This window comes from Siniperca chuatsi, linkage group LG2 (assembly GCF_020085105.1).
Source record: "Siniperca chuatsi isolate FFG_IHB_CAS linkage group LG2, ASM2008510v1, whole genome shotgun sequence".
In the NCBI taxonomy this organism is placed as follows: domain Eukaryota; kingdom Metazoa; phylum Chordata; class Actinopteri; order Centrarchiformes; family Sinipercidae; genus Siniperca; species Siniperca chuatsi.
In genome coordinates, this window is record NC_058043.1 from 3,964,550 (window position 1) to 3,991,055 (window position 26,506).

At 39.3% G+C, this 26,506-nt stretch overlaps 1 protein-coding gene across 14 annotated transcripts in view; it reads left to right on the forward strand.

Annotated features, from left to right (window-relative positions):
- Positions 1–26,506, forward strand: part of ptprt (protein tyrosine phosphatase receptor type T) — a 341,042-nt gene that overhangs the window by 50,241 nt on the left and 264,295 nt on the right. For all 14 annotated transcript variants that reach the window (XM_044221198.1, XM_044221225.1, XM_044221272.1 and 11 more), the window contains exon 2: positions 231–356. In XM_044221198.1, the coding sequence (XP_044077133.1) occupies positions 231–356 (126 nt within the window). The remainder of the gene's footprint in view (positions 1–230; positions 357–26,506) is intronic.

Below are 26,506 nucleotides of genomic sequence, written 5' to 3' on the forward strand. Positions count from 1 at the left end.
ACACCAGCTTAATTTTGAGAGCTTTCTTTGCCTGATTCAGTCCAAATAATTGTCTACATCTTCCTCGTTTAGCTGAAGGCTGTCAGTTGGGCGTACCACCCTGTCACTAAAATGTCTTAGGTTCAACCCCACCTTGTTGAATTTTACAAGATGCTAAACCCCAAACTGCTTGCTGCAGTGAAAATGTGTTTCATCTGTAAATGTATGCATCTTTTTCTCTGTCTGTTTAGGTGGCTGTACATTTGAAGAGTCATATAGCAGCTGTGGGTACAGCGTTTCTCTAGGAACCAATGGATTTACCTGGGAACAAGTCAACTCCTGGGAAAAACCCACCATGGACCCTGCTCTGCCTACTGGTAGGATGCTCCAAATGTGTCTCTGTGTTTCTATTCTGTTCTCTCTGTATTCTAAATATTATGTAATCCAGCATTTATGACCCACCAGTGAAGGTGGGGACCCAGACATTACTATTGTTGGGCCAGTTATAGTTATGATTTGGGCATCAAAACTTATCTGACCAAGTTGAAGCCGGTCTGTTCCGGGCTTGGCCAGTTGTTGTTGACAGTCGGTAGATAAAGTGTGTGGTGTTTTAATTTGCCTTCTGATCCAGTCACTGCCACATTTCTCATTAGCATTATTTAAACATTTTTACGACAGGAATCGGGACATCATATAGCAGGAAAAATACTAATGTGCATCCAATTCAATTTTTTGTCTTTTATGTGAAAATTGCTGCATAAATTAGAAAGGCAAATTGTTTTTCTTTGATATTGCTTTGTGTTGTGGTACAGAAACAAACAACAAAAACAAAATTCATGTCCCCATGAGATTTTGGGGTTTCGTAGCAACTTGACTTGAATGTGCTCCTTTCTGGCTGTAAAAACTAACTAACCACTTATTTGTGGGGTGTCTAATAATTCTGTAATTTAGGTCTGATGCTAACTTTAGACTCTGAAAAATCAGAATAGATTTTGCAGGTTGATAGTGGTGCACATATCTTTGAAAATAAAATGCTGATCTTGACCAGTTTCATGCCAAAAATTACAAAACAATTACAGGTATTCACTGTTTCCTCTAGAAGTTTTAGCCACCTCGTCATTTTCACCAGTGTTTGCTATGGGACCACAACACTCACATTTTTTGGCCCTTTATTGTTAAGTTGCCAACATTATGTTCACAGTGGTAGAATAAAAGTTTAACATTTTAAAAACTCTCTCTTTCTGCATTAGGAGAAAAACATGTTAACTTTTCTTTCTCTTTATCTCCTTCCGTCCATCTGAGTTGGCAGATATAACTTGGTAGACAGATCGTGACGTGACCCCAGCTGGGTCTCTCTCTCCGCCTGTCAAACGCCAAATGGCAATCAGACGGCCCGTCTATCCGTCTCATTCCCTCACACACTTCTGCCCTTTTGCTCTCTCTCCCTCGCCCACTCGCCCACTCTCTCACTCTCTCACTTTCTGACTCTCACACAGACACACGCACATACTTGCACCCCACTCTCTCTCTTTCACACTTTCTGTCTCTTACATTTCTTTCCCTCTGTCTATCTCGAGTAACCTTCTTTTCCTCTCTCAATTCACTTATTTGACTGACTTGACTGTTTATCAGAAACTGTATTTCCAAAGCAGTATTCAAATTCACATGCAAATTATGAAAAAGCCAGTAAAGAGTATGTTGTTAATATCTAACACAGCCTGGATTATGCCTTTGCTGTTTTGAGGCTATAATGTAGACAGGACATGGTCTAGTTGTAATCAAACTATTTGATGTCTGATTGCTTTTTTTGATGTAGATTTTAATAATTCTGTGGTCAGATAATGGTGTCAGGGAATTGACTGTGAATGCCCTCAGATAGAATAGGTCTAGGTTAGTGATATAATAATCTACTGTGCTGTTGCCAAGAGGAGAGCTGTGAGTGCAGTGCACAAAAGAAGCTCTACTGAGCCGCCCATTACCTTTTATACAGACGCAGCGTTTGACTCAGCTGCAGAAACAGGTGCCCGCTTTTGTTGACAGTTTTGTTAAAGTTAGTTCTGTACAGGAGTGGAAGGTAGGAGATGCAGACCTCACCAGGTACATGTTAACTCGGATTGGCTGATATAAAGTAATTCTTCACTAGTTCAGGCATTAAGATCACTGATCACAAAGAAATATATTTCTCTTTTTTTCTTGCTCCCTTTCTTTTTAACCATTCATGGTATCATTCTCATATTGCACCCAACGATCCTATAACCCTCCCCTCTGCACTTGCTCTCTATCATATATTATCTCTGTCATGTCAATTATTACTCTCATACATCATCATCACCATCTTTCCCTCTCTCTCTTTTCCCATCATTGTCTCTGACATGTCTGAAGTGGTGGAGAGAGAGATCTGTCAGCCACAGCCTCCACTCACCAGACCAAGATCTTGTACTGGAGATCTGATACGATTGAATGGGCATGAGCGCTATGCCAGTCTGTCTCTCTCTCAGTATGTCTCATGTCAGTTATCTGTCTCATCTATCGTTGCGGGCGGTAGTTGTCAGGGGCAATAGCCATCACGGCCTATAAGCCCTTCTCATCATAGACAACTTATTGACTGCGTGCTGCCCTGACAGCTATGGAGCTGGTAAGGCTGGACAAGAACAAATTGTCTGTCATTCTCTTTGTCTGTCTCTCACGTTAACTCATTTTTTTTGGATATTAAGTTTACTCATACCGGACCTAGGATGGCTACATTAAAGTGGTCATATTATGCTCATTTTCAGGTTCATCGTTTTATTTTGGGGTTGTACCAGAATAGGTTTACATGGTTACATTTTCAAAAAAACACCATATTTTTTTCTCACACTGCACATTGCAGCAGCACCTCTTTTCATCCAGTGTCTTAAACGCTCCGTTTTAGCTACCGAGTGAGGTATCTCACAGCTATTCGATCTTTGTTGGGAGTTGCAGCTGCGCAGTACCTGGGTAAGGACTACTAGCCAATCAGAAGCAGTGTAGGGCGGGTCCTGACGAGCAAGGTGGTAGTGTGATCCAAAACAAAGCCATTTCAGTTGGAAACTGAACTCGTTTGGCGAGTGAATCTCGGAGCTTGCCACACTGGCAGGTAAATGTTTGTACCAAAATAGTCATGTAATAACAAACTATGCGCACTGCTTCTGTCCTCTGCTGTCTGTGTCGGAGTTTCTCACACACACACACACACACACACACACACACACACACACACACACACACACACACACACACACACAAACACACAACTCGTTCTCATTCCACAGTCAAGTTAGCAATAAAGAATATGCAACGTCGACGTTAGACTTTCAAAATAAAGCGTGCTGAGAAACATTTCAGGTGACGGTTGCAATTTGGTCAGGTTTAGGCCCCAAAACTACTTGGTTAGGTTTAGGAAAAGATCATGGTTTGGGTTAGAATAACTACTACAAAAGTGAAGCCAAAACATCTTGATCGCCCCCTGGTGGCTGGTCATCAGTATAGGTCATAAACCCCTCCCCTTCATGTTAGCGAATGGGGCAAAACAAAAACATAAGTTCACGTCAAATACATTTTTCCCAAAGATGGTTTCTGTCATTTTAGGTAGTTCTTATGGTAGTTCACGCTTATGTGTGTTCAAATATTAATTTTTCTGATAAGTTTGGTTCTAATTAGTTATATGATGCTATAAAAAGGGGGTTCCACATCATTACTGACAGCTGAGTCCTGCTCGTGATTGAGTTGGCCGGTGTATGGGCGGGACCTTAATACCGCGGCTCCAACCCCGATCACTACTGCACAGACTCTGGCTCCGAATGATGTCACCAGCGCAAGATGGCAGCTACCGTATCTGGGATATTTAGGCTTCATTTTTGTACAGTGGGAGGAAGTGGAGATGCGTCGTCTATCTTTATATACAGTGTATGGTTTCACAGGGGAAACTAACCCGGTCTCCTGTGTAAAAGTCCCGTGTCTGACCCATTACTTTTATGTTTGATCCTTAAGTACATTTAATAGCAAATACTTCAGTACAATTTTGAGATCTAGACTTGTTGAGTTGCATTCAGGCTTGAACTGATTAACCGTCGATCAATATATTAAAATCATTTTGCTCTGGCCTCTTCTTTAATAATAATAATAATAATAATAATAAAACTTTATTTATAGAGTACTTATCAAAACAAAGTACAAAGTGCTTCACAACAAGAAAAATAAAATACCACAGTGAATGACGAAATATAAAGAAATAAAACACATAAAATACACAAAAGCAATAAAATAAACAGTAAAATAAACAGCCAGTTCAGGTAAAATTAAGTTTGTATTCAACATAATACCTTATTATCTGAAATGTACTGAAAGAAATGTATATGTGACGCTTGGCCGGTGAGTCAAAAAGTTCATTTCAGACACTGTTCACAACCTAGACTGGAGCAAGAGTGGTAAGTTATTAATTTGTAACCAATTTATCTTTCATAGGCAACATTTTAACTGTGCACTGTCTCATCACAGTAACAACTTTATGCCTGTTGACTGCCTGGAGGGTATGTAACGTTATTTTAATTCATATTCATCATTCATTCATCATATTTAAGTGTACTTGTGGAAACTGCTCAATTTGTGCATTATGATCCATGTTACATAATGACGTAGATACGTTACAGAAGTATAGGCTGGACTACAATCGAGCTGTTTTCAGGCAGTTCAGGAGCAGTGTTTTCTGTGGGAGAGGGTAACTAAGAGTCTGCATAAGCATCAAGATTCACAATCTTCTGCGCTTCCCTTGTGATTTCAAGCTGTATGTTTACTCAAAGCTCTCTAATGTTTAAGATGTTTGCCACCACTTTGGGTACAGCATGTACATGCATGCGGGGGTAAACAAGCCTCTTGCTTTTGTCTCCTTGCTTCCATTATCGACACAGTTATCATATAATCCTCTTTCTAGCCTCACCTTCATAACCGTGATGTGGTTGATACGGTTGTCATAGAGCGTAACCCACACTTGACAGCTTGTAGATCTGACAAGATTGGATTGGCACCATCGCTCTCTCCATCTCTCTCTCTCGCCCCCTCCATTTAGACATTGTTGTCATATAGTCCATAGTCCTGACAGTTTATAGAACTCAGGGTTAGGCATGATTGGACTGGAATAAGAGCTCTGTTAACTTCTTCTCTCCTCATCTCTGTATTGACATGGAATGATATAATCCTCACCCTTGACAATTTATAGATGACAAGATTGGATGGGCAGGAGTGTTTTTCTATCTCTCATCACCTGCTTATAGACATAATAACCTCACAGTCTGTATTCTTGAGTTCATAAATTTGATGCTAAAACCTGTTTAAATACATACATTACAAAATAATAACTACATTAAAAAACAAACATCCAAACTGACCCCAAAGAATATGTAGGAAATGGAATAAGATGCACACCCACATTTCTGGTGACAGCAAAGATATTGTGTGTAGCATACTAGTGTTTTGCATAATCATAATAAAACTACAAACGCTTCCTGTAATGTAGTTTGTTTGTTAATAGGTTATTGCTATCTATCATATATAAATGCATTCTTTCTGCTTATAGGCTTTTTATACAGTTATATTCAGTTGCTAAGCTTGACTGGCACGGACTCATAAATGCACACCCCTGGTATTCTTAGCTCTGGCTAGCATTTTTCAAAATAACAATAAACATGAGTTAGAAAAAAATGCCACCGCACTAAATTTATTTCAATGTCAAACTTTCGCAAACCTGCAAATCGCCAAAAGAAAAGAGGCTTTTCGGCTTTTCGGCTTTACTATACTCCCAGCCTGGCCCTACAGACACACACACACACACACACTCATATCTCATACCTCTTATTACCTTCAAACCCCAGGCTGAGCGAGACAAACTCACACGAGCATCAAACATCAGAGCCAGTCGATGTTTTCAGCACCCATCAACACGGCCACAATCTGAAATGTGAAACATGATCACAGAGAGAGAGAAGGGGGGAGTTAGGGGGACGGGGGTCAAGAGTGAAGATAGAGACAGAAAAAATACACAGAGAGGGAGAGAGAGTTAAAGGATGATTGGGAGAAATGTATTAATAAATGAACAACTAGAGACAAATCACCCTCTGTGTACTGAAGCATCATCAGCATATGAAAGCCTAATCAAAGAAAAGTGAGTTTGAAGCGATGTGTGTGTTTGTCACATATATGTCGTGCAAGTAATACACCATCAAACAAAAAGAGAGACAGCCTGTCCCGTGCACACTGAAAAAAAATCCAAACTATGTGATCGAGACACTGAAACCGGATGAGAATATCTCATTCATAAAGAAAGAATGAAGTGAAAATGGGGATGACAAACAGTTAAAAGGTAAGAGGTAAAAAACTTGGTTAAAACAAACAGAATTTGAGGGGAAAAAAGAGAGAAATGAAAGGACACACTAAGACAAAAATGGTCTGCCTGCGGAGAATGCAGACAGAGTGGAAATGAGATAACGTTTAACAGGAGGCACAAGAAGACTGAGAGATAGCCTATGTCGTGGTAGAATACAAAGAAAGACTTCACAGAGCTATGTAAATGGCAAAAGACACAAAAGAGACTGTCAAAGGCAGACAGATAAGCATCCTGAAAGATAGAAAACTGAGAAAACTCAGACTGACACAATGGCAGGAAGAGTTTTCCTTAATGACTCTCACTACTTTTTGTTACTAGCCTGTCCATTCGAAAAAGGCAATTTCCTGGACGGACAATTGGAAATACGTAATGTCCTCAAAGTGGCCTTAAACACCTTAAACACAAGTGGCCTTGTTGTGTGTTTGTATAGGTCAATATTACAGTAAGAGCTGCAGAGCTGGGTCTTAATTTCCATTGGGTTCAGTTTCATCAAAAGTGAAAAGTAATAAGTTGTTTGATTTGATTTCATTGCTGTCTTGTTTGTAGCTTAAGTGTCTTTATTTCTATTAAAACTCCTCCAAGTTGTAGCTTGACAACATTGGCCCTACTAAACTAATTAAACCAACAAATATACTGTTCGTACTGTGCAGTTTTTGGCTTTTTTAGCTAGCCAGGTTGCCCGGAGGCTAGTTTGTCAAAGCAACTAATGTTAATGTTATGATGCAACCAGTATCCGCTTCTAGCTTCTAGATAACAGAATTAACACTCACACTGTGCTTAGTTAGTAGACCAGAATTCAGCAACCTAACAAGCTACCATCTAAACATGCAGAGATTTGAAATGCTTTTACGGTCACAGATACAAAAACAAAGAGAGATGGAGAGATAGAAGGGCTCAGGTGGGAATGGACAGAGCCTTAATTCTCTCTCAGAGAAGGAGTAACCAAAGAGGAATAGATATCTTTTGCTCTTATTTCTGAGACTCTGGTCATCTCTTACAAAAGCTCCCATCACCTCAGACACTGTGTCTGGTCTTTACTGTCTACTTTCTATGTGTGTGTGCTTTCTCCTGTTGTCTTCCTTCTGGTTCTACATCATATATTTATGTGGCTGATATTGTCTTTGTAAATGTTTTATTTTTATGTTCTGGAAAGAGGCAGTAAAACCCCATCTCTGAAAAACAGCACCAGAATGGCAGTTGTGTGTCTACTTGTTTTTGACAGAAACGTGTTCATTTGAGGTTTGAACAGTGACAGACAATCTCTGTCTAGCCTTTCTGTGAATTGGATAGAGTAGATGAAGATTTAATGATCCCTGAGGGGAGATTGGGCTGTTGCAGCAGCTGAGACAAGGAAACAGATAAGAAGAGAATATAAAAAGAGTGTTCAAGATAATATGGAGAGTAATTACAAGAGACGAAAACACCGTATTCAAATAACAGATAAAGATAAAAAGGTCTTCACTGACAGCGTTACAATTTATGAGTATGAAATGATAGCTATTCACCACAATCAGGTATATAAAATTGTGCAGGCATTGTTAGCTTCACACATGGAGCTGGAAGTATACAGCAAATGCTGTATGTACAATTCACAAAAGTGCATTGTTAGCTTAACTGGAAGTAAGAACTGTAATAGGTCCTAGAAGTGCACGTGCTTGTGAAAAGAAAATACAGATAAGGGGTACCATTTAATCAGAAAGGCCAAATGCGCAAATGTGCGTTGTTTTTTAATATTCTCTTTTTAAAACGTTCAGAAATGTATCCGCACGGCAAATGCGCGATATTAGACAGATGGAAGAGCTCATAAAAAGAAATGCGTGTTGTTGATTGTCAGCATCATAGTGCTAGAATCCCACTGTGAGCTTTGACGACCGAAGGCAGCCTGCTTCAAAATTCTGGCACTGTCCAAAATTTAGGACCCATTTCCTCACAAAGAGACCGCTGCTATGGCCCACGTCTACAACCTAACCAATTGGAATATGGCATGTAATGACACGGAATACACTGGCCAATGAGACATTGCAAGTGCCATTTTGTATAAAGTTAAAGATGTGTTTCTGTTTACAATGTAACACTATGATTCTCCAAAATTCATATCATACATGGACACAGACTGTCACCAAGATCAGCAAACCCATTTTGCACAGTGTGACCTGCAATAAACCTTCAAGATTGCTGCACACTTTCACACGTGTTGTCAGTTATTCTGGCTATTGAAACTCATCAGACGAATAGCAACGAACACCGATGTCCTGCCAACTGGAGAGGCAGAGATGTCAGTCAAGCAAAGTCTGTACACGCCCACACAGTCCTGAAAAGAGGTCTTCTGAATCTTCTGATGTGCAAGTTTATGAATTCCAGATCAGGCAGTCTTCATTGAGTCTTTTTTTCCCTTTGTTTTACTTTTCTGTCACTTTTGCAGAAATCCCTCCTTTCCTTCGATGTTTTGCAGGCTTGTGAAAGCTTGACAGCCAAATTAAATATATGTTTTTTTTCTCCATCTTGAGGTTTATGGTGATTTTAAAGAAAGCTAGCCAGAACTCAGCTAACAATGCCAGAGGTGTGTAAGTGTGTGTTTGTGGGTGTACCCTGTCATTTGCACAGTTGATGTTTGCACTGACTGACAATCCAGGACCCAAACTGTGTTGCACAAAGCCTTACAGCTCTGCCTGTCTTCGCTCTTTCTTTTATGACTTTAATTCTTTCATTTTTTTTCTTCTTCTTCTTCTTCTCTCTCTCTCTCTCTCTCTCTCTCTCTCTCTCTCTCTCTCTCTGCACCTTCGTTCTCCCAGACATTCATTCCTCCTGAGGCGTCTTTGTCCTAAATTTGCCTCTCAGTTTCTGTCTGTTATTTTTTTAGATTTGACAGCTTGACAGAAAAGTATGTTTGAACGTCTCAAGTTGTATTTTGACTTGGTTCTCCTATATGTGTGTTTTTATTTGTGTGTGTGTGTGTGTGTTTGTGCTCGTCAGTGCTGCCTTTTATTTTTCCTTCGAGAGGCTGAAAACAAATCAGTACTAATCAGAGAGTGCCTTACCATTCAATTGTGACACATATTTAACACACACAACTTTAGTTTATACTTTGTCACAAACTGAATACGTATACAGTACACACACTCACACACAAACTATCATGCCTTGTTTAAAACTGCCAACAGTAATAGACTCCTGAATTATAGCGTATCACAGCAGTATAGCAATAATTGTGTGTGAGTGTGTGTGTGTGTGTGTGTGTGTGTGTGTCAAGTGGCTGTTGATGGGTACAGAGGTTAAATATCCCGTCTGCTGTTTTGGTCGCTGGTGGTGATTCGAGGGCCCTTGTCGGGGCCGGCTTGATTGCATTTGTGATTTGTGGGCGGGCGGGAAACAGCGAGGAAGGGTTGAAGAAATGACAAATGGCGCAAAGCGACAATAACACATTGACAGGGTGACAGACAGCCGCTGTGTAAATACCTACATTTTTTTGTAGTGTTAAAGAGAGAAAGATGCAAGTGGTTATCTTTGGGTTTGAGTGTAAAGAAGAAGAAGTGGGAGCTATGGGGTCGCATTGACAGACAGACACAAACAGTTTTCTACCCGGTCATCTTTCAGAAGACTACAGACTGCCTCAACCATACGTCACCCACTGTGTGAAGAAGACAAAATTTCGGCTGTGTTCACCTTCAATTTAATTTTTAAGTATGTGATTTAGATAAGTAAGTAAAACATGGGATCAGTTTAAAACTAGACTGTCAGACTGCATGTGTTACTTGCAGTTGTGCTGCCAAGCCTTCAGACCTTAGCAATGTAATTGGTGAGTAAAATGTCATCTTATAACTGAAAGGGGAAAAAAATCTTCTTAAAAGGGCATGGGCATTCTTCTGCAAACTTTCCTGGCAAAATAACTGCAAGTAAAAAGCCTTCTTAAATTTTAAACAGCACTTTCCTTTTAGGATGAGCAAGGGTAATTTTGAGTCACGGCTCCCATTGAAAACGTCGCTCTGAGAGCTGTATGGAGCTGTCAGTCTCTTTCAGAGTGAAGCTGTAATAGCAGCGTTATACATCCACAGAGAGAGTGAGATGAAGATAGATGGATTACCTTAGTGGTAAAATCCCTTTGTAACCCCGACTAGAGTGGATAGAGCTGTCAGTGAGAGATGCAGCAGGAGATAAGAGAAACAGGATGAAGAGAGGGAAAAGGATGGGAAGATGAGAAAGTCATAGAGACAGGGAAGAAGGGGAAAGATGGAGAGGATGAATGGCTGAACAGATAATAGCTATATGTAGGAAGAACAGGTATGTCAGGGAAACACAGGTAATGGGGAGATGGGATTATTTCAAACTGGTTAGGAGTATCACTGGGATATTACTGGATGGTAAAAGATATTTTTCTGGATTTTTTATTAAATTCCCAAGAGATGGCATGAAAATCAGACTGCTCTGCTCTCAGAAACAAAACAACTTACCTAACAAACCTGGAAGGAATTGCATTTTTAAGTCATGGATGTGATCCAAGTTACAAACAGCAATGTAAAAGTACGGAAAGTTTGCATTAAGGCCATGATGGAAACCCTAAAGATGGAGGATGGAAAAGGAGGACAAGAGAGTTAATCTAATTGGCTCTTTCTCTTCCTTGTTTTTGTTTAGAGCAGATTTGATTGGCTCCTTCTCTTCCTGGATTCTCTCTTGAGACAATCTAACAATTAGTTCTTTCTCCTTGGTGCGTCTTTCCTGGTCTGCTTGACTTAGCGTTTTTTGGCCGTTTCTCAAACTGATCCATTCCCTTCACTATGGAGAGTCAGTTAGCATAAAGCCACACTCACATCAGGAGTGGAGGGGTGGAAATTGTCTAGAAACTTCTCAAACCACACTGTCCATTTGTAATCTCAGTATCTTTCAAACACTCATATATTTGCCAAATATGCAAAATAAATACACTGAATACACTGCTTGGCACTTTTTTTTTAGTCACTCACATCCAGGGTTTCACAGCTCGCTTCCATTCGACAAACTGGTTTTGGACAGCCTTGGTTATGGCATATTTTCCATCACTGCTAACAGGGGTGGACTGAATGGGGTGCTATGAGATTGAACCTCTGTCTTGCTTTTGCTGTCAAGACAGCCTGATTGTCTTTTTCTAATTATGGTTTGCTCTTACTGGCTAAAGCTCCTGCCTCCCAATAAGGAGATCGTGGGTTCGTGGGATCGATTCCCGGACCAGACCAACATCACACAATCTCTCTGGGTGGAGTCTGCATGTCCTCCCCGTGTTACCGTGGGTTCTCTCCGGGTTCTCCGGCTTCCTCCCACCGTCCAAAGACATGCATGTGTAGGTTAATTGATAACTCTAAAAAAAAAAATTGCCCGTATTGAATGAATGTGAGAGTGAATGGTTGTCTGTCCTTGTCTGTGTCTGTGTTAGCCCTGCGACGAGATGGCCACTGTCCAGGGTGTACCCTGCCTAAGGCCCAAAGTCACTGGGATAGGCTCCAGTCACCCGCGACCCCTAACGGGACTAAGCGGTAGAAAATGGATGGATGGATGGTTTGCTCTTACTGTAGATACAATCGCCTGTGATTAGCTCTTTATATCCTGGTTCCTCCTCACAGAAAATCCAATTGGATATTTGTCTTCAGTATCTCCCTTTACAGACAATACTGTATGCTTTGGTTTTTCTTTGGTTCATATGTCCTTATAGAGACTCTAAATGTGATGCCTGAAAATGCAATTGTTCTTGTTTGCAGCCTGGACATGTTGTAGCCATTACGCACATTATGATAAAGAAATGTAATGTAAAATCCTGCGTGATGCCATTAGTATCGCACTAACTGCATTAACTGCATCATCTGTTGAAGTAACACCCACCACTTCAACAGGTTGATGACTTGAATTTCCCCTCTAGGGATCAATAAAGGCTTATCTAACACCTCATTTTTAAGTCCATGCAAAGCATTATTAATGTATTGACATTAATAATACTTTGCGTGGACCAAATCTGCTGTGTGTCTGTGTTTTTGGTTCATAAGAATATCAGTTGACCGCAGACTACTTTTTGGCTGCTGTTACCACTCCATAGTAGTTTGTTTAATTCAATTCAATTAAATTTTATTTATATAGCACCAATTCATAAAAGAAGTCATCTCATTGCACTTTTCCTATAGAGCAGGTCTAGACCATACTGTTTATACTATTATTTACAGAGACCCAACAAATCCCACCATGAGTAAGCACTTGGCGAGAGTGGCAAGAAAAAAGGGGGAGAGGGAGGCACAAAGCAAATACATGTAGAATTTTAATTAAATTTTTTTAAATAGTAGAATAGTAAGGCAGAAATACCTGCTCAAAGCGACGGAAGGAGAGAGGAGAGAAACGAGAAAGCACAAAACTACGGGAGAGAGAAGATGTTGAGTTAGTAACATGCAGTAATGGGATAAAAATGCATACAGATGGAGAGGGAGAGAGGAAAGAGGTGCATCATGGGAAGTCTACCGGCAGTCTAGGCCTATAGAAGCATAACTAAGGGATGGTTCAGGACTCACCTGAGCCAGCCCTAACTTATAAGCTTTATCAAACAGGAAAGTCTTAAGCCTTCTCTTAAATGTGGAGATGGTGTCTGCCTCCCGAACCCAAACTGGGATCTGATTCCAAAGGAGAGGAGCTTGATAGCTGAAGGCTCTGGCTCCCATTCTACTTTTGGAGACTCTAGGAACCACAAGTAACCCTGCATCCTGAGAGCACAGTGTTCTAGTCGAGTAATAAGGTATTATGAGATCTTTTAAGATATGATGGTGCCAGACCATTAAGAGCTTTGTAGGTGAGGAGAAGGATTTTAAATTCTATTCTGGATTTTACAGGGAGTCAGTGCAGAGAAGCTAATATTGGAGAAATATGATCTCTTTTCTTAGTTCTTGTCAGTACACGTGTCGCAGCATTCTGGATCAGCTAAAGAGTCTAAAGGGACTTAAGGGGCAGCCGGATAATAAGGAATTGCAGTAGTCCATCCTAGAAGTAACAAATGCATGGACTAATTTTTTGGCATCATTTTGTTTATAAGAACAATTAAAATTTCATCAGATCTTGCTTCTTTATGCGCTTTTCTGTTTGTCATTTTTGTTATTTTAGACTTTTCAAACTCCACTTTCACTCTCTCCCACACACAAACACACATATTACACAAACACAATCTGTATGTGCATGTGGAGGCTCTTATCTGCGTCTAGCTTTTCGAAAGAGAACCAAGCAAACAGCAGATTGAATGAATAACACACTCACGCACAACACACTCACGATTTATCAGGGGGTGCAATAAATGCCCATTTTTAAGACCAAGCCACCATATAAAAGCCTTGGATCACAGAAGTAATGGGTCCCTGTAGGCCAGTGATAACTCTCTCTGTTTATATGTGATGTGAGCGTGTGTGTGTGTGTGTGTGTGTGTGTGTGAAATAGAGAGAGAGAGAGAGAGAGAGAGAGTGAATGGGACAAACACTGAGAGAAAGGCAATAATGTCTGAAAATGACAGACAACCTGGAAGAAAAGGGGGTGATAACCACAAGAAAAGAGAGGGAAGCACAAAGATATCATTGACAGCCTCTGTTTCATTTTCCATCTCTGCCTGCTCCATCTAATCTGAGCCCCTGATGTGTTTCTTTCTTCATTTGCAGTTAGTGGTTAGATTATATACCCTACACCCAGCTGTGGGCTCCATATTACTGTGCACGTGAGTTGAATGTGCCTTTGAGGCAACTGACAGTGCACGTTTGTGTGTGCCTACCTGTGTGTGTGCATGTATGTCTTTATAAGGCAGCATTGATGATTGTTATAAAAACAGCCGTAATATTCCCTGAGTGATTTTCTCCCTGAGGCGAATGGAGAGGAAAAAAATGTGTACACGTCTCATGCAGTGTATGCAGAGAGAAAACTATTATCTCTCTTGGAACCTAATTTTTATGTTCAGTGGCTGAAACATGCCAAAACAACTCCAGCCAACTGGAACTTTAAGACAACAACCCCAACTCACCTACTGAAGTGAATGGTAGTGTAAAAACTTTCCCTGGATCAGCATTTACCAGGTAACACTATTTTCTCAACTTGTTTTTGAAGTGTTAAAGGAAAAAAAATCAGCATTTTCTTTACATACTGTTTATCACTATTTTCAATGTAGAGATGGGCAAATATACTTTCATAGAGATAAGTGGAACTTAATAGAAATTGTGGGATGTATCTTTATTATTTCCCTTTGAATTGCAGACCCTCTCTTCAAATTAGACTAACTGTGTTGTAATTTTGGTTAGGTGGTATTAGCAGAACCATTGTTGTCTCTGTGAGAAGCCAATAGGATTTTTTTTTTAATCATAACGCCGTAGTTCCTCAGAGTGGCTCAGTGTTTAACGAGTTATTAAAAGAGGCTGTTGGCATAATAATGAAAGACGTTATTATATATCATATCACACGTGCAATATCGACTCATATAATCACAATTTTATGTTGGTCCCTCGTTGTGCAACACAAAGTGAATTTTTGTCTCTGTTTGCGCTGTTTATTTGCCAGAAAGAGACTTTTGTTACGGTATAGATGTAAGCTGTAGCTATCTCCTGTAGTAATCACACAGGCCATGTCTGAGCCTAGAGTGTCTGTGGCATAGAGCGTTGATGTCAGAACCAACCAGTTCTTGCTGCTATTTTTCTCCCTCTCCTTTTTCCTCTCGTCTCTATATGTTCATGACGTGGGGTCATTTATTTCGAGCTAAAATGTTTTGCTCCTGCTGAAACATCTTTACCTTGTGCACTGCTTTGAGTGAGTCTGCGTCAGTTCACTTGTCTTTCCAGATTCGTAGGTCTTCATAAAGTCAAGCCATCGGTGTGTAAGTGACTGGAGTATACAGGGGAATTTGTTGTAGTTGCACTAGAGCAGGGCCAAACTGTTTACAGGAGTGTTAATCTGAAGATGATGGTGAATTTCTGTTTGTTGACTTAGATATAGAAATATTTTATGTTTTCTACCGACAGCAGCCATACAATATGTGAAAGAAAATAATGTCAGCTACTTTATTAATAGGTTTACAGTACTACTGAACAAGAAAAGAGTGTCTGATCTCAGGAAAACAGTTGTAAAATACAATATTCTCTACATTCAGTGAATTCCAGAGCCAGAACTATATAAGATTGTATACGATATAATACAATATTATATAAGATTGTGAAAGACAGTGTTGATGATGGCACTTTCTAAATGTACTATGAAAAATAGTTATAGAGACATAGGCTACTTGCCAAGGATAAATGCAGGAAAAGCTTCGTTCCAGCACACAATTGGTGCATGAAATTCCTGTCAATATTTCAAAACCACAGATTGTTCTATCACTAACAAGCTTCTACTGTGTAAGCAGATGCTTTCAGATGACTCAACTTTGAGAAACGCAGCTTTTAATGAATGAATACAGTGCACACTTAAGGCTGCAAAAACAATTCTACACGTTATGATGCATGGCAGAGGGTAATGAATACAGTATAAAAATTGCATCCACAACACAGCACACCAAATCTTATTTATTGGTAGATATACACACAGACACAGGCTCACTAAAGGGCACTTTGACATGAGCATAAGCAAATATGAGTAGGCAAGCGTGAAAGTGGCATTTACACACATGCACAAACTCTTGCAGAGACAAGGTGACATGTTATTGTTGTTTATTGACGTGTGCATGGCAATCTGTAAAGGCAGTAAACCTGGCAGGAACGAAACATGGTTGTGCCTTAAATCTATCATGACCTGGGTGTTGGTGGGATGGAGAACATGAAATTTTCATGGCAGGTTTTAAACACAGTCATCTGCAGTACCTAGAGAAATGGACATGACCATAATAAGTACAGCAAGGCCCTAGTACTGCCCGAGCTGGGTTTCTTTTCCACATTTATGCCTATAGAAACAACCTTAATACAATGTTTCTGTAATATACTTCAGATACAGTTGTCCATTGTGTGGACACGAGGATTTTATCAATATTATACGTAATAAATAAATTAATAATTCCTCTGATATTAATGCTCCATAGACCTATATCCAATATCACCTCCAGGTTCCAGATTTTGCTCTGTACTGCTTTTTATTGACAATAATGAACAACCAACGCTTCCAGTTTCCTTTTAACGCCTGTATTTTTATCTTTAATCACAAATCACCACTCAAGGACTCCTAGTGACACTATTGATTTTATGACTTATAACGCAGTCTTGGAATCAAAATGGAATATGTGAACACCACCTTTTAACTCATTACCCCACACTTAGCTGTTCTGTAAACACTGACAGCCTGCTGAAATTACTTTAAACTAATAATGACAACAAACTATTAAATATCAATATTTCTTGCGCCTGCTAGCATGCTAGTGGCTTATTAGTCTGCGGGGCTAGAAGGCAGAAAGATGCTTACTACCCGGAGGCCTACTTGCTCACAGTTCTCAACAATTCTTGATGTTGCAGTCCTTGAATTGCAGTCATTAGTAGATATTAATATTATTATGGTTCTTAATGGTTAAAAATAGTTCGATACCTCACCACAGCCGTTGAGTGTTTATGTGTATAATTGACTGAGCCAGGAGTAATAAAAGTTGTTTTTAGTTTGAAAGTCAGTCAGTCTGTCTGCCGACTACTGACTGGCTGACACACCTGCAGTGAAGTTACTTCAAAGCCCTTTTCTGTTTTCCGTGTCGGGGATCTCTTTCTCTCTCATTGTCTTTCAATCTTTCTGTCTGTTGTTGTGTGTCTCTGTCTCCCTCCATTTGTCTGTAACAGAATTTTCAAGCACACCTCTTGTGAGTATGCTGCTCACATACGTATAAAACAACATGCACAGTGGCTTAAAGGCAAAATGTATGAAAGCACTCATGGACATAGAGACACACAGACAAACATATTTTCCTGTAGGTCAGTGCACATAAAGAGATACAGGCATAATAAATGCATGTAACACAAATAGCAACTGTATACAGTAACAATAGATTGTAGATTGTACTCAGAGTAAATGCACACAAAACACATTATGAATCTGTTGTGTTTCCATCAGATGCATCAAAGACAAATCTTTATGGATTTAAGATTTAGATATCAACAAAATTCTTCTTGGATGTAAAAAATAGTTTTCTTGAATGTCAAAAAAGAGTCTTCTTGGATATTAAAAAATATAAGCATAAGCTATATAAGTTTTCAAATAAATGAAACAAATTTTCGACAGTCATACAAAGACATAACAAAACCCAACTTTCACTTAGGAACATCGAAATGCTCAAGGTAATGGTTATAATGGAGCCTTGTATATGAGGGAAATAGCAGTCATGACATTTCTGAAGGTCATGGTGGACAGACATTATCCAGACAGCATTTCTTTGAGTTGTTTTGAAATTGCCTCATTCATCAGGCTGACCATCCCGAGCCAATATCATTATTTGTTCTGCAAACAAGTTTACTTGCTGGCTTTTTTATATATATCTTTCCTACTTTATTTGTCTCTCTTCTTTTGTTTTGTCTACCTTTTTACCTGTCCACCCCCCCTCCCCTCTCTCTTTCTGTCTCTCTCTCAGTGTGACTTCTCAAATGACACTTGAGAATGCAAATAACCAAGATGGGAAATGTGTGGAAATGCAGAAGTCATTAAAAAGCCAATTACCCACAGGTTCAGTGCTACAAGGAGGAGATCAGGGAATAGTGGAGAACAATCGTAAACCCAGTGATATATGGAAACCAAATAGCTATGTGTGTATGTTCTTTCTACACTGTGTGTGTGCGTGTGCTGGATTTCGCACCTTTGTATTTGTTGTGCATCAGTTTGTAGAGTGTATGTGTCATTTGTGCGTCACTGCATGTGAGCTTGTGTGTGCATGTCTGCTAATGTGCAGGCCACTTTTTGTGTCCGTACATTCTGCATTTCTGTATGTGAATCAGTGTTTAAGTATGTGTGCACTCAAGTGTGTGTGTGTGTGTGTGTTTGTAAATCAATGTCCCAATGAGAAATGGATGTTTAATTCATTGTTTCATAAATCTGCATTGCAGGGAACAATATTAAACTTTATTACCATTTCTCACGTTCATTTTACACTGCCTGAGAGTCTAATCACTTAGTAAACACACACTCACAAGATAGACAGATAGACATTGTATTGTGAAAAAACAGCACACACACAAAAACACAATTACACATGCAATGTAAGCCAGTATGTGTGAAGTCAAACACACCTGGCTCAGACATTCTGTATATGTGGACACACACACTCTTTCACTCCATACACACACACACACACTCTTTCACTCCATACACACACCATTATCCACTGGTAATTATCTCTGGACTCCGGAGACGCAGGGAAAGACCACATAATTAAACTCATCACATACATACTTCGGATCCACACACGCTACACTGAGCAATGCATCAGCTCGTTAAAGGGAAATACCACCGAACTTCAGCTGTTTTATGAAACTTTTATGAAGGGGCCAAATTGAGTTTTGACTGTGCGATGACTGAAAGCTACTTTGGTGAATGTAAATCTGCTGCTGATTCAGGATTTAAAGTGATTTGGTGTTATGACTCAGCTGTTTAGCTTGTACGCCTCCTTGGAGCACAATATGACTTTGCTCTTCTCACTGTAAAACCTGATAAGTTAATTTAACTCAAAATAATTGTTAAAACTGATTACATAAAATGTATTAAGTAGCTTTAACTCCCTAAATCTCTAAATACACATATTTTGAGTAAACATTAAAAAACACGTAAACACAGACATTTTAAATGCAAGTCAACAATAACAATGCAAGTTTTTATTATCAGTTTAAGTAACCATAAATCAAACATTAATTATATAACTTGTTTGGCATATACTTCATTTCTAAATACTAATACCTCAAAAACAGTGCCACGGTCTTGAGAAATGGCTGGAGGAATTTTTTGAATCATCACTTCTTAAATTGGACGATATGGATAAAATTCCAAACTTTTCATTTAGTTATTGATATAAAGTATATTGTGACTTCTAAAAAAGAAAATGCATTTGGTTAATCAGAAAAAAATTAAATGCCTGACTAGGCACTGCATCGTATTGATGCTCAAATCATAAAAATCGAAAATTATGCCATAAATCATTCTGCTCATTGATTTGTCACATAATGGCCTAATAAATGAAGAGATATTAAAGCATCTATCTCAGTATAAGTTGTATGGCAAAAATATGGTTGACAACTCTCATGGTATACATTATATCGCCCATATCTTCCATTTAGTAGAAACACTTACTTTACACAAACTTTAAATCAAACACTGACATTAGAAATAGAAAAAAAAAATTATATTATTTATATTGTATTTCAAAAATAGTGCAAGGGCCTGAGCCAAGTTTTTTTTTAAACTATTACTTGTATGAGTGAATGAACACATGGTATAAGTCATTTTATCCATATACAGTGGTGTGAAAAAGTGTTTGCCCCCTTCCTGATTTTTCTTTTATTTCTTTATGTTTGTCATACTTAAATGTTTCAGATCATCAAACTAATTTAAATATTAGTCAAAGATAACACAAGTAAACAGAAAATGCAGTTTTTAAATGAAGGTTGTTATTATTAAGGGAAAATAAAATCCAAACCTACATGGCCCTGTGTGAAATAGTGATTGCCCCCTAAACCTCATTACTGGTTGGGCCACCCTTAGCAGCAACAACTGCAATCAAGCGTTTGCGATAACTTGCAATGAGTCTTTTACAGCGCTGTGGAGGAATTTTGGCCCACTCATCTTTGCAGAATTATTGTAATTGGAGGGTTTTCGAGCATGAACTGCCTTTTTAGGGTCATGCCACAGCATCTCAATAGGATTCAGGTCAGGACTTTGACTAGGCCACTCCAAAGTCTTCATTTTGTTTTGTTTGTATATGTGGTCTGTAGAAAATGAAAAATAAAGAAATAAACAGCAACAAAACACTGAACTGCTTGTCAGATTTGGGGAAAAACATGCATATCCTTACAATACCAAAGCACATGCCAAGGTTGATGTAAATCTGAGTAAACCTGTCCAAGTTATCACAGCCACACAAAAGAATAAATACAGTACGTGTACTAAGGAAAATATTTTCACCTGTGACTCTATTTTGAGGGCAGGCCAGCGTTCCAGGATGTCTTCAACAGGTAGGTCATCATTGATGACCTCTTTGCGCCACAGGGCAAAAGTGGTCTGCATTAACTTTGCAATCAGGTGAAGTTTTTTCTCAGTCATCTTAACTTCATCTACAATTTGGATTCTCAATCGCTCGAGGCTTACACCATCTTCCCCTCTTGGGAAATTAGGGAGGAAATTCACTTTCACTTCTGCTCTCTTTGGTCTTTTGATGTTAGTGTGGGGAGCTTGTTTGTCTGGGTTGTTTCTACTCCTCTTTCCAGAATTTACAGCTACCTCATGAAATCCTGCCCGACTCAGCTTAGCACGGTAGTTTCCTATCATAAACTTTGCACTATTTTTCCAACCATACCATCCTGTCTGACATCCTGGCTCTAATAGACAAGGATGCTTGGTGACAAGTGCTTCTGCTACCATTGAAACTTCATTATCATTGGAGTATGCTTTGAAGCTATGCATTTTGGCTGCAATGGTCTCAAGGATGATGTGCTTTTGGCCCCTAGATAACTTCAGAGTTTTCCCTGTTCTCTCATATGTGGTATTTCCCTCACCAAGTATGAGTTCTACCTCGTAGAAAAAGTAGGCACTAGAAAAACATCAGGCCATCTCTGTCCTGTCTGGAGTTATGGCATGGGGCAATATTACTGTGTCATCTGATGCCACTGAACTGGCATCACTCTCAGACCTTACAACCTTTAGTCCAGCCTTCTGTGGTAGCTCCTCAATGTCTACAAGGGAACATAACTGACCGTCAAAGTCTGGATCTTGGTATGATAAGCTAAAGTCTAGCTTAAACTTTTCTTTTGTCATGGTTTTTAGCTTATCCACAGATTCTGGACATGAAGCTAACATCATCTTTCGGACAATGTGGAGATATGGACATGAAGTTGGAAGTTTTGAGCTGCCATTTCGTATTATTAAAAATAATAGAAGAGAGAGAATGGATTAATGAGGAACATTCAGTTTGGCAACACAATTTCCAGAACATTTTCAGTTTTGAATGAAAAACATGACTGGTTTGGATTAAGCAAAGCAAAACAAAACAATTACTTAATTTAGTCTTTCCTGGCTTGTCATGGTGGCCAGTGTCACTAATGGCATATTGGTGTGATGTGATATTTATTGTGAGATTACACCAGTGTTAATTTTTTCCACACTGCCCAATGAGACTGTATAGGTCCAATAGATACAAAAATAGAATTGTCTTAATAGTGAACAGTAGTGAACAAGTGTTCCATGAAAAACTATTTGCGAACTCCGTGTTTTCAAGTTGCCACTTGTGGCCACTAACATGCAAAATTAGTCAGAGATTTAAAAAAACAGTTTGAAATAGTCAAAAAAGTGTGGGGGGGAAATGTACAGTTACCATTGGCTTAATATTAGTCCACACACCATGATTTCATTTTCAGTATGTCTTTCACATCCAGTCTGAGACTGATTCTCAGACACTTTGGTGCAGTTCTGTTCTTTGATTTACACTTTTTTCTCTCAACTAACTGTTTGTCATCTGACCACTTTAACCTCTAATGTATGAAAAGAGTAGAATAAGAAAATAGACTTCCTCACTAGCTACATCTGTAGTGGGTTAACTGTGTAAAGGCATTGTAGTGATGTTGTGCTGTATACAGCAGCTGATTGCAATTCTGGACAGACTCCAGAGGGAGAAAAAATACTAAAACATCAGCAGCTTAACAAGAATAGATGGTTCCCTTTTCTTTCACCTCTTTTATTGTTCACTTTTTTCTTCATTCTTTTTATAGCTTTCATTTTTATCCCCACGTCCTTTATCTGCTCTTTCAATTTTTCAGTATTTTAAAATTTTTTTTTCTTTTCTCCATCTATCAGTCTCTCTTCTTTCATTTCATTTAATTTCTTTTCTCGTTTAAGCCCTCTCTTTCTTGATACATAGTGACACCTCAGGCCTGCACACACTCTTCTAGTTACATGTTGTTTCCTCCGACACACACACACACACACACACACACACACACACACACATACACATACAAATTGACAGATGAGACACCTGGGGACAGAGCAAAACAGAAGACGACCTCCCATCCATTGTCTCTAGTGTCAGCAGTCACATGCTCAGTCTTCGATCTCCTATAGGTCAACCCACCCATGACCCGCACAGCAAGGGCTTTGGGATTCCCATGGGTCAAGTCTAGCACAGGGATTTACTGTATGGGTTCACATGTCTATAGTTGTATGTGTGTGTGTGTGACTTATAGGTTCACTATTGATGAGGTTTTCCCTAAAGGCCTGATCAATAATGCCAATCTCCCTGTCTTTTCCACCTTATTAGGAAAGGATTATAGCAGCTTTACGATGGCCTGCAGGCGTGTGCCTGTGTGTGTGTGTGTGTGTGAGAGACACCTCATCCATTCCTTCCTTATTTAAAGGCAGAAATCTTAATGAATGGCCTCCACAGTCTGAAGATGCGGCTGTGGCATAGAGGTAGAGCGGATCGTCCACTAATCAGAAGAAGCTCAGCGGTTCGATTCCTGGCTCCCCCCAGCCTGCATGTCGAAGTGTCCTTGGGCAACATACTGAACCCCAAATTGCTTCCAAAGGCTGTGCCATCGGTATGTGAGTGTGTGTGTGTGAATGAGCATTAGTTAGTTAATCCAAATCCTGTCTCAGCAGGATGTCCATGCATTTATCTTGAGTAGACTCGACTACTATAACAGTGTCTTTATAGGTCTCCCTAAAAAAAGCAATCAGACAGCTGCAGATTTCAAAATACTACTCTTGGTTTATAAAGCACTGAATGGTTTAGGGCTGCTTTATGTCCCCAGAGTCAAAACTAAACCTGGAGAAGTAGCGTTTAGTGCACCATATACACAAACTCCCAGAAAACTGCAGGTCTGCTGCTATTCTTAGTTCTTTTAAATCAAGGCTGAAGACTTTTCTATATGCCTCTGCCTTTTATTAAATCAAATGACGCGTCCACTGTCTATTTCTTTGGTGGGGGTGGGTTGTGGGGGTCTACCTGTGTGGGCACAGACATTTTTCTAACTAGTCGTCCAACCTAAATGATAAAATAGGTTGTTTATTACCTTCCACTCTCTACCTCATGAGAGTTTTCTGTCAATGTTGGATTTGTCATATGACTGTCATTATCATTTTTGTAATGGTCGTTTGTAATGGTTTTAGAAAGCACTGACAAAGGATGTAATCTTGTTGATGGGGCATCAGATCAGAAAAAACTTCATTAATTTTGGCGGGGAATAAAGACCTATTTTGTCATTTACAGTTGTGTCAGCATGGATTTTGCTGGCTCACTATGTGTATGATTGACAGATCCTTAATTGAGAAGTAAAGTCATGCTGATTGTTAACTAGTCAGTCCATTCATTAACAGAATCAGATAGATACACACATACACACACCTCAACCAACTCACAGGACTGATCTATCCACTTCAGTATGCTGATTGATGTGAGTCTGTGTAAAAGTGCTGAGGTGCTTCAGACGGAGCAGCCAGCCAACAACATGTTCCTGTATCTGATCCAGATAGTTTCACTTCAGGGTCCCTTAACTCATTTATAATAAACCTCTGTGGTTACAACATATCTCCTCCTCAGCATCTTTATACCCACATGTGAGCTTAATTAACATTTGGATATATGGGGGAATAAAGTTCAGTTTTTGCTCAGATGCTTGTTTTTAACAACATCCAGCTTGACGTTCACATCAGGGAGCTTCCCAGTACAACCATTTTGTTACTAGTGGCATCTGAGCAACTCCACTCCATCATAAAGATGCTTAGCCCACCCCACATTCTTGATGTGCCCACCTGGAACTTTTGAGGAGGTTTTTCTTGTCTTCTCCCAGCTTTGGCTGCGTCGGAAACTGTTTGGATATACAAATAAACTTGATTTGACTTGATATTAGACACTAAAACAAGTCAAGTGATTTTTAAGGAAAATATGTGCAGGGTGTTGAGAAATTGAAGCAACACTTGTAGTGCTTTTAAGTAAGTCCTTATAATACCCAGAACCACAATACAAGACCGGAATGAACACTTTGAGTACATTTCCATCTTCTACACATATATCATTTACTCTATACGTATATATTGTGGAAAAGTAAATCTTGAAGAATAAAGTAAGCTGTTTATGAATACTCATATTACAGCGTCTGAAAATTCACTTCCATCGTCTAAGTTCTGGTCAGTATTCTGTCCCACTGGAATAACACGCTTTTTAAAAACAGAGAAGAAGAGTTGGTGTATAAGAAAAGTTGACAGAACAATAACTGGAAAAAAAACAAACAGGCACAGGAGCTGCGTGATAGACATTTCCAGGCCACATGTGGACACACTGTCTCACTATGCCATCAAATCATATCGCTATAGCTAGATTTCAAAAACCCGTCGAAATTACAAATATAAACCAAGCTCTTAGATGCTGAAAGAATTGCAAGCGATCCTCGCTCATAGCTCAGAGGAAGTCTTAATCCAAAACACGACAGACACAAAACACCCGATAAGGAGAATGAAAGAGAGATTTAAGAGCTACACAGCCAAAAACCAGCACCCTTTGAGCAGAGACCCCAGGGAGCCATTTGAGCACATCGTACTCTGTGAACATCTTGCATCGACGTCGTGTTTCAACAGAAAATCTGGAGATGTAATTGATCTATTAAAGAACGATTTAGTCTGCAGCTCTTTCTGCTTTGTTGCACAAACTGCTTTCATGTCTGAACCTCAAAACAGCATTGTTTTGTTAAAAGTTTGTTACGCAGCTTATGTAGATGGAAAGTTTATTTTTCTTCTTCAGGGTGCTGACAATATTTTATGTAGATAACATGCAAATTATATATTTTTATGCATATACAGTACATACATAATTATACCTGTGTTTTTGTTAATGGATGCTTTTATGCCAACCCTCAAAGAAAAAACATCCTTAGAAGGGCTGCACTGGTGGGAATTGAACCTACACCCTCTCAGTGTTGCCGCTTTGATCATCCCACCGAGCTCCCCTTCTCTTTTTCAGACAAAGTTGCCAAGTCATTGTGATTTCTTTCTTTTATTTGCCTCCTAAATTCCCTTTTGCCACCAGGTATTGGCGAAGTGTCAAATTTGGCTTTTATGTTTTGTACAAATGAAGAGAGTCAACCAACCGCAATGTAAACCAATGTAAAAGCATTATGGAAGCTATTTATGAGGTTTGTGAAATTCCCCAGGCACTCACACACAAATGCTCACATACACACACATACAGACACACCACCTGCTCCATTTGCTGTATTAGGAGTAAATGAATTACATTTTGATGCTTTAAAAGCTTTTTCTTTTGGCTCATAGTGAAAGTAAATTTCACTCTAATGGTGAGGTGTATGTGTTTACAAGCCACTGATGATAGAGGGAGACAGAAAGACTGAGGGAGAGAAAGTTAGAAAGGGAAGGAGAGAGGACAGCGGGCAGAAAGAAGGATGGATTATAAATGGATTTTTGAAAAGGGACAGACAGGGATGGAGGGGGAAGAAAGAGGATTGAAGGTATAGAGGATGGAGGAAGAGAGGGCGGGAGCACATAGCACATACATTCAAACACATGAATGAGTTGTTTGCATTTATGGTTAGGCACATTGCCCCGAAAATGACACTTCAATTATTGATTTGTCTGATTACTGCAAAAAAGACCCATTTAAAATAAAATAAATAGAATAAGAAATTAAAGAAATGATAAGTGCACACAATGAGAGACACAAGAATAAGAGAAAAGATGAATGAAATGAAAAAAAGCAGCAATGAAGGAAGAAAAAGGAGAAACAGAGATTTCAGAGAAAAAGGGAAATAGATATAGTAGACATACAGCTAGACAGATGGATGGATGGATGGATAGATGGGTATGTAGGTAAGTAGATAGATATATGGATAAATGATAGATAGAGATGGAAAATGAACGAGTGGTGGCAGAAAACAAAATGAGCAGGAACAATCAGGGCATGAAGAGGACGATTACAAACTACCCTGGCTG